Source organism: Malus domestica, chromosome 05 (assembly GCF_042453785.1).
Source record: "Malus domestica chromosome 05, GDT2T_hap1".
Taxonomy (NCBI): domain Eukaryota; kingdom Viridiplantae; phylum Streptophyta; class Magnoliopsida; order Rosales; family Rosaceae; genus Malus; species Malus domestica.
Genome location: NC_091665.1, coordinates 12,515,194 through 12,524,730, shown reverse-complemented (window position 1 = coordinate 12,524,730; position 9,537 = coordinate 12,515,194). Strand labels below are relative to the sequence as shown.

Genomic DNA, 9,537 nt, shown 5'->3' with positions numbered 1-9,537 from the left:
TTAGCCTGGTCTGCAGTCCGATACTACTAAAATTACTGTTATAACCTTGGGGCTTACCGCAACTTGGAAAGTCACGAAGAAGTAGCAGTTGAAAGCAGAAGAGAAGTGATTGCTATGGCTATAGCGTCGAGCTAAGTGTCTCCTAGTTGCAACTGGTCGACTTGGAGACTAAAACAATCTTCTTTATCCCCAGCAAGGTCGTCGTCTCATTCCTCTGCCCTGTGATTCGATTCTCGCCGGCATCGGAGGAGTCAGGTGATGTGTATGGCACTAGATGAGGAGAAGCTCACCTGCCGCAACCTTCTCTATTTCCCGATTGAGTGTGAGAGCCCAAAGCCAGGGCGGAGGCCTGACATTTTCCCGCCGTTCAGTCCTATGAAGATGTCTATGCAGCCTTCTTTGCCGTATGACCCGCCATATGCTACTGCAGAAACAGGAATAGGAGTTCGACGAGCCAAACGAGAAGATCCGGTCGAAGCAGAAGGAGACGCTAAACGCGTTTCACATAATCTCACTGTCGGAGGGGTTCGATCTGTCGTCGTTGTTCGATGAGAAGTCACGGGAAGAAGTCATCACTCAGCAAGGTGCTCTCCTCTCCTATCCTCACCTCTCCATTCATCTCTTTCTTTCCCAGGTCCAGACGAGGCCACACAGACATAGAGACATCGATCTGGCGGTTTTCTTTCGGTTTTGAATAGGGACATCCTATGGGAGACTTACATGATCACTAAGCTCATCACTAGAACCTGCCTTCAGCTCTTGAGGCGATATAATAAAAGATCCGAGAGCTACAGATCACAGCTTCTCGATGATGATGGCCCTACTTATGTTCAAGTTTTCGTTAGCATTTTACGTGATATTTTCAAGGAAGAAACGGTGGAATATGTCCTTGCTTTAATTGGTATACCAGCATACAGAAGTGGCAAGCACATAACAAGATAAGATTCCACTCCTAAAGAAGGATGTCTGGAGATGAGAAAAACCGAGGAGGAAGTGGATTCACAGTCACTGCTCTCACCCATGTTGTAAACCTACAAAGCAGAAAAGCAAAAGTAGAGAAGAGAATAAAATCTGAGAGATTGTGATTTGAATGAGCAGGACCGCAAGTGGTAGGGGAGAAATGGTAAAGAAGATATTAATGATTAATTAGGTGCACATGCATGACAGAGACAGAAAGAGAGGTGCGGTGGAAAGAGGAAAGGAAAAGAAGAAGAAGAAGAAGAAAAAAAACTCTCCAATACGCAGCAGGTGCAGCACGCACCAACAACATGCAACTGTCAACCACTCTCACAAAGGAAATCTCGTTGTTGTTCATTTTTCTTATCTTTTGGAGATATCTGTATAACCCCACTAGAGGGTTATCATAAAAAAAATTAAAAAATAAAAAAAACGGCAAGCCCAAAATAATAGGCTAGAATGTTATGTGTAGGGCGAAGGCCCATATGACCAAAAAAGCTAGGCCCTTTATTATCACCAATCAGGTGATCAAAAATACGTCCAGTACAACAAAAATTATTCGGTAGCCTGCCTCTATTATCACCAAACAGGTGATCAAAAGTACGCACGGTATTCCAAAATTATTCGGCACCCTGCTGCTATTATCACCAACCAGGTGATCAAAAGTACACCCAGTACTCCAAATTTATTCGACACCATGCCGCTATTATCACCAACCAGATGATCAAAAGTATACCCAGTACTCCAAAATTATTAGGCAGCCTGCCGCTATTATCACCCACTAGGTGATTAAAAGTACGTCCAGTACTCCAAAATTACACATGAGCATCACTCATGTCAATCATACATAAACATTCATGAGCATCACTCATGTCAATCATACATAAACATTCATGACCATCATTCATGTCAACATTCATGAGCATCACTCATGTCAACATCCATGAGCATCACTCATGTCAACATCCATGAGCATCACTCATGTCAATCAACATAAACATTCATGAGCACCACTCATGTCAATCAACATAAACATTCATGAGCATCACTCATGTCAATCAGCTTCGAAAGCTTCATTTACAGAGCTCCAGCTTCAAAAGCTTCATTTACAAAAGCTCCAGCTTCAAAGCTTCACCTGCAAAGCTTCAGTGTAGGGTATACAAATACCTCATCCGAACAACCGCCACTTCGACCCATACATGGATTGAATTTGAAGTCTCCAACCAACAGCCTCTATTGACTGAAGACTTGGGGGACTACACTATGTACCATATTTGGGCCTCAACTGGGCCTCATGAAAAATACTCGGGGGACTTAACCCATTATTCATGTATTGAGGAGCGAGCCCTTATTTTATAAAAGGGACTCCTTTACTTTCATTAAAGAGCACCCACATTATATACCATATATTGGGCCTCAATTGGGCCTCATGAAAAATACTCAGGGGACTTAACCCATTATTCATGTATTGAGGAGCGAGCCCTTATTTTATAAAAGGGACTCCCTCACTTTCATTAGAGAGCACTCATTATTCATGTATTGAGGAACAAGCCCTTATTCTATAAAATGGACTCCCTCACCATCATTAGAGAGCATCGCCGCCTGCTGAGCAACCACCTCGCCGCGAGCATCACTCTAGCCCATCACTTATGTATTGAAGAACGAGCCCTTATTCTATAAAAAGGACTCCCTCACCTTCAACACCACAAACCGAGCTAACCAAGGCAACATAAGCCACAAGCCGAGCAACCTCGCAACATGTGCTACTTCTAGTTGAGCATCATTTCAGATTGAGCACCGCCTCATATCGAGTATCAGTTTAAGAAGACATCTAGTTACTTTGGCCCACACATAGACTGAATTTCAAGTCTCCAGCTAAAAGACTCTCTTGACTGAAGAATTAGGGGATTACTGTTTGTACCATACTTAGGGCCTCCATATTTAGACCTCGTATAAATACTCGGGGGACTCAAGTGTAATTATGTAATAAATGAAGGGGAAAATATGTAATAAGTGAGGAGCCCTTATTCTATGAAAGGACTCCTCACTCTCCTTATTAAAGGAGACCAATTCTTAGGCCTGACCCTCACCCTCTCAAAGCCTCACTCTCAGAGGCTCTCTCCCTCACAATCCTCTCAGAGAAATACAATAATCAGTGTGGACGTAGCCCAAACATTGGGGTGAACCACGATACATCTTGTGTTCTTTACTTTCTTGCAGATTCACGATCGGATTTACGTTGTTCTAAGACCCCTCCGGTTTTGTGCATCAACAGTACTAGTGGTAATGCTACCTCAAATGTGGAGCAAAGATCAAGTGTTGTACTAGATGATGTGGGGGGTGTGATCGTAGATATTGATGTAGCTTCAAGGATGGCAAAGAAGATCCAACGAAAGAGAGTAGAGGCACAACAAAATGAGATAGCCAATGAAGTGGATATGTACTTCAATGATCCACATCAAAGCCTAACATATGAGGGTTTCAATCTTTTGGATTGGTGGAAAGGAAATTGTGCTCAATATCCAACTCTTAGTAAAGTTGCTAAAGATGTATTGGCCCTTACTAGTAGCACCGTTGCTAGTGAGAATGTCTTTAATCTTGGTGGGAGAGTTGTTGATCCTTTTAGAACTTCCTTAACACCTAAAACGGTTGAGGCTTTAGTGTGTACTAGTGATTGGCTTAAAGGAAAGGAATTGTGTTTCTACAAGGAGCCTACACTTGACGAATTCCATTTCTACCAAGAGCTTGAACGCTTAGAAAGAAGTAAGTAAACAATTTAATTTCCTCTTTTATTTCCTTAGTATTTATTATCTAATAGACTATAATTCAATGTAAATGATTTGTGGTTTATTGTTTTAGGCATGGCTAATTTGGGAGGTGAGAATACAACACAAGAAAATGAAATGCCACCTCCACCTCCTCGACCACCTCAACTTCAAGTTCAACAACGTCAAAATCAATCACTACCTCCACGACCATCCATTGTAAGGGGTAGGGCTCAACCATCAACATTAAGGGGAAGGGCTCAACCATCAACATTAAGGGGAAGAGCACAAGTACCAACAAGAAGGAAGCAACCACTAGCATCAACAAGATATAGGGGCCGAAGAGGCCAAAAATCTTCATAAACTTTAAGCTTTGCTTTTTGGCTTTTGGTTTGTAACTTAATTATTGAAACTTTGGCTTGTATTTCTTTTGGGTTTGTTACTTTATTTATTTTAAAACCTTGGCTTGTAACTAATTTTTTTGCTTTTGGATTTGTTACTTAATTTATTTTTATTGCGTGCATTTGTAGTAGAAATTGAAGAGGCAGATTTATGCTATTGTCATTGTGCACAGATTTGTGCTATTGTCATTGTGCACAGATTGGGTAGATTGGCACACTGCACACTGCACAGATTTGTGTTATGGTTTTATTCGTTGAGAACTCCATGTCATTTCATGTTTTAGTTAGTTAGCAAAATTTCTCCTTAAAAAACAAACATAAAGAAAAGATTTGTGTCTGTACAGTTATATGTTCAACAGATTGGCAGCCCAAAAGCATACTATATCAAATTTTAGTCTAAAAGCCCAAAAGCTCAAAACTATTTTGGGATTCCCAATTTATTCCGAAATCCCGAAACTATTTCGGGATTCCCGAAAATTTGATTTAGGATCGGGATTGAAATTGGGATTCCCAAAAATTTGGGTTTGGGAATCGGGACAAGGGTTTCGGTATGGGATCCCATACCAAACCACCCCTAGATAATAGTATAGATAATAAATGAGAAAATATGAGGGTTAGGGCTTGGTAGTTAATTAAGCTCTAATAGAAATAAACTCTTATATCACTTGAGTTGATGATACATTATGCGGAAGGTAATGTGGACACGTACATTTCAGAAAAACATGACATTCATAATCTCTTTCTTTTCTTTTTGCTTTTGTTTTTTCAAAAAAAAAGATCAGCTAGTGGTTTCGTTCAGACTACCCTTTTGAGAGTTGGAAAGACTCATAAAGACATTTCAGCCTCCCATGGTCACCATCGTGTGATTCACTAGTATTAGAAATTGACCCTAAGATGTGCCTATGAAATACAGGTCTGAAATTCGTCATCAACCACTGTACCACACCATGGTAGTTACCTATCATAATTTTCTCACCTAAATTTTGGGAGCATAGCAAAGAGATCCATTTGATAACCATTTCTTTTTCACTTTTTATTTTTATTTTTTTTTAAAATGAAAACTTATTTGGTTGCTTTAAAAAAAAACAAAAAAAAATGAAAACAGAAAAGGAAATAGTTATCAAACGGAGTTTGAATGTTTGACCTTGGTCATTCCCCAACAAAGCGCAGCGTTTTGGTGGCCACAACCGACTGGTGCCAAGCGACGAAATAGCCTGAACTCTATAACCCGGAAATGAAATTCCAATTTCCATCTGATTAGCACTGGCCTGCTCCTTCCCAACGTCCCCAAATCGAACCCGAGTCGCGCAGAAGAAGACCCATCGACTCAGCCATCACCGGTCATGGCTGCGATCTTAGCTCGGAAATCTCTCCAGGCTCTCCGCGCCAGACAGCTCGTGAGTTTATCCTCTGCCCTAGCTCCCTTTGTCTAATCCTCCGTTTGGTTTCTGAGAAAATTTGCTGAGAAAATTAAAAATCCAAAGCTCCCATCGTGATGCTCACCTTTAGAGACATATCGAAGTTAAATTTCCCAACTTTTTGACTCCTTCCAAATTTCTTGGATCAGGGGATCTATTTGTTTGAGCAGAACTGAGATATTTGCTTTGGTTTCTTCTTTAGATTTTTCGATTGAAAATCTGAATTTTATTTATTTATTGTATTGATAGTTTTGGAACTATTATTGCTTTCTGACTGCGATATGTGTTGTGAGCTTTAGATTGTTGTTGTTAAACTCATTTGTTTTCACATGGGAAAGATTTAGAGTGGTTTATGACCTTAATTTTTCGCACGGGTAGAGGAACGGACATAAAAAATCGAAGAATTGTGTATGCCTTGCGATGTCATTTGCTATGAGAATTAGAGGGGATTTTGGGGCTAATGAAAGGAGAATAGGGAAATTCTGGGTTATTGAGATTTAGAGTATGTTTGTTTCTTGGAATGGGGTTTTAGGAATTTATTCCAGGAGATGGGTTTTTAGGAGTTAGTGGAATTCAATGATTCTCATTCCAGTATTTGGAAATGTTGGAAATGAAAGTGATTAGGACACAGATTGTATTTTACTATTCATAAGCGGATGTGTAAGGTAATCATTTTGATTTTTTGAATGTCAACGGCAGAGAATGCGTTTGGAAAGCCCAATTCTTCCTTGGTTAACAAAACTTTCGTTTTATGGGTTTTTGATATCTTGGGAAAACAAACACTATCTGATTTGAATTTACCAAACTTGAATATCCTCATGCCTCAGCACCAGTTGTGGAAGTCAAACACACTAATGCTTTTTCGGAGTTCCTTGGCGTTTGAACTATACACAAGTTGAGGTGTGGCTGACTGGTGACTTCAATTATATTTGATTAAAAATACTAGTTGTATGTCCTAGTTTTGTTTGAGTTGGTGGTTGTTTTCTGTTTGCTATGTTTTGTTGGGCCGGGTTGTTCTTCGTGACTACGCTCCTTGTTTCTTTAATATACTCGTATCATTTTCAATAACAATAAAAAAACTGGTTATCTATTTGAATTTGGGTTTTCCATATACTAGTTTCTGCACCTTCAAAAATAAATGAACTGATCATTATGCTTTATCCCCATCAGTATCTTTGATATGTCAATTGTTTAGGAAACAGTCAGAAACAATTCCTTGTCTGAGGTTCTCTCCTTCAATTCTTTCATCTGCATTCTTTTTCTCAACTTTCAAATGAAATCTAATGAGTCTAAATTACGTCTTCCTTGTTTAGGAAACACTTTCATATATTTTATCATTTCAGCATAATTGTAGGGATGTTATCAGACTTTTTGGGTTTATGTTTACTTGTTTCATATTCTATTTTAGCTATTGGATGACACAAGATTTTACCGGTCTATTGTTTGGTTACTGTTCAGGTTGTACCAGGCCAAGCATTGCAGAGTTCTTCCTACTATGGACTGCAATCCAGTTCACAACACTTCTCAACCATAAAAGGTTTGCTATTCTGTGGGGTCACATAGTGTTGGAATAATGATTATTCAAGATAAAACTTTTATCTATATCATGTTTGTGTCAGGTGATTCATCATGTTGTGATATTATTTTTGAGAATACATTTGTACTTATTTATGCCAACTTCAGAGGATGAGGAAAGAGAGCAACTCGCAAAGGAGATTTCCAAGGACTGGAGTACTGGTAATCCCCCTTCCCGTCAAAGAAAAAAGATACCAGTATGTTTGTTCTTGATTTCATGTTACAATATTATTCTGCCATGTGAAATAATGGCCTCATTTTGATATTTACTTCAGTTTTTGATCGAAGCATAAACACATTGTTCCTCACTGAAATGGTTCGAGGTCTGATGCTTACGCTTAAGTACTTTTTTGAGAAAAAAGTTACTGTAAGTATCTTCCATCACACATTACCAAGTTTGTTTTTTCTTCTTTTTCTGCCAAATTATGACTACTATCTTTCATTTTGCAGATCAATTATCCTTTTGAGAAGGGCCCTTTGAGTCCTCGTTTTCGTGGTGAACATGCCCTACGGCGATATCCTACGGGAGAAGAGCGTTGCATTGCATGCAAGCTTTGTGAAGCTGTAAGAGTTGAAACCTTTCTTTTGGTATTCTAGGTTGTCAAATATGAATTTAAGACAACTTATAAATTTAGGATATGAAGGTGAAAGCTCCCGCCTGCTAAAACTGTTTAAAAAATCAGTATACTTGTTTCGGTTTTGCTTTTTATTTTTGTGTTATGTTTTCCTTGGGCTGCTTTTGGCATCTTGGGCAATACCTGGAGCTTAGAAGACAGACAACGCTGCCTCTGGGCCACATTTAGAAAACTATATTGAATTTTTGGCTTTGTTTGGCAGTTGTGCCTCATTTATGTCTAATTGCTTTCAGGTTTTGATATATTTTTTGGACTTTTCACATGTAAGCCCTTGATAAGTTTACATAATAGAGATAAACACGTCAAACCCAATACTTTAGAGAAAACCCAACTGACTTGGTAATGGAGGAAGGATTTCTTAGCTAACAATCAATTAGAGCATGACAAGGGGATGGATGAGGGTTTTTTTTCTTTCTCCAATTGAGCTCTTGAAAGTGTTTTGTATAAAACTTGTAATTGTTGGGTTGTGTTTTTTCTGAATTTGCTGATATTTTTTATGCGCACATGCGTATCAGATTATTCTGCTTTCAAATTTATATATCTATATACATGGTCTGCTTCTGCACTTGTGTTTAGTCTCTTGCTTTGGATGTAATTCAATCTGTCGTAGAATGCAGAATCATTTCACTGTGCACATCCTAAACAGGCTAGGTTCAGATGTTATGTTAATGTTATATGGTTTGAGCAGGAGCAGCTGAATGTAGCATTTTAACTTACAAAGAAGATTTTTTTTTTTTTCTTTTTTTCTTTTCTCAGATCTGTCCTGCACAAGCAATAACAATTGAGGCTGAGGAACGAGAAGATGGTAGCCGTAGGACTACAAGGTGAAGCATCATTCTCCCTTCTTCCCCTCCCCGTTCCTTTCCCTCTCGGTATTCTCCTCACAGTTATCTAGTCTTCTAGGTATGACATTGACATGACAAAGTGCATCTACTGTGGATTCTGTCAAGAGGCATGTCCCGTTGATGCCATTGTCGAAGGACCAAACTTTGAATTCTCAACAGAGACTCATGAGGTTAATGAGCATTCTTTCTATTGACTCAGTGTAACTAATCCTATGTTTTCATCTTTATTTTTCGTACTTTGGGTAACAACTGATCCAAGCATTTGTTTCTGCCTTTGTTGCAGGAGCTTCTTTACGACAAGGAAAAGCTGCTTGAGAATGGAGATCGTTGGGAGACCGAGATTGCTGAGAACCTCAGATCCGAAAGCCTTTACCGCTGATTTTCCGCCCATAGTTTCTTTCCTAGTTACCATACTCCCTTTTTCTCGACTTGTTGAGTATGTGGAAAAATAATAAGATCCCGGCATGGATCTTAAAGAGTTTGTATTGTTTGTTTCGCGATATCTTAACCGTTGTCATTGAGTCATTGTAAGTAATGATTCCAAATGCGACGTAGTTTCTTTCTTTAAGATTTTAAACACATGAAGCATTCTCGAACGCGAAATCTTTTGAGAAACAAAATGTTGTAGGCACCAGAGAAGCATTTTCATTGTGCTGCAGTCTCTCTAGCTCCTTCAAATGAATTACTAGTTCTCTTGTTCAAGACATTGATAAATCTTCGGGATTGAAATTGTTCTTGAATCGATAGCATTTAGAAACCGTTGGATTCAACATGGTTTCCTGTTAAAACATCTGAACAAGCGATTTTGGAGGGTTCATGAGCCATCTCCTCATGTTATATGTGCTCTACTAACGTTCAAAAGTTAACGATGTCAAAATTATACTAATTTTTCCTTTGTTAGTATAATTAAAAATTTAATTTGCCAACTAAAAGTAATATGT

The 9,537-nt window shown here is 38.9% G+C and overlaps 1 protein-coding gene across 1 annotated transcript; it reads left to right on the top strand.

The window, feature by feature from the left end:
* Positions 1 to 5,258: 5,258 nt before the first annotated feature.
* LOC103414581 (NADH dehydrogenase [ubiquinone] iron-sulfur protein 8-A, mitochondrial) lies at positions 5,259 to 9,302 on the top strand. Its single transcript, XM_008352952.4, has 8 exons — positions 5,259 to 5,520; positions 7,000 to 7,078; positions 7,225 to 7,278; positions 7,392 to 7,483; positions 7,567 to 7,680; positions 8,508 to 8,575; positions 8,655 to 8,766; positions 8,880 to 9,302. The coding sequence occupies exons 1-8, from the start codon at positions 5,467 to 5,469 to the stop codon at positions 8,973 to 8,975; spliced, it is 669 nt and encodes a 222-aa protein (XP_008351174.1). The 5' UTR covers positions 5,259 to 5,466; the 3' UTR covers positions 8,976 to 9,302.
* The last annotated feature ends 235 nt before the right edge of the window (positions 9,303 to 9,537 follow it).

Bases quoted from the DNA above. Each gene is read 5' to 3' on its own strand.
- LOC103414581 (XM_008352952.4), top strand. From the start codon at position 5,467: ATGGCTGCGATCTTAGCTCGGAAATCTCTCCAGGCTCTCCGCGCCAGA. The intron at 7,681-8,507 runs GTAAGAGTTGAA...TTCTTTTCTCAG, and splicing joins CATGCAAGCTTTGTGAAGCT to ATCTGTCCTGCACAAGCAAT. The intron at 8,767-8,879 runs GTTAATGAGCAT...CCTTTGTTGCAG, and splicing joins TCTCAACAGAGACTCATGAG to GAGCTTCTTTACGACAAGGA.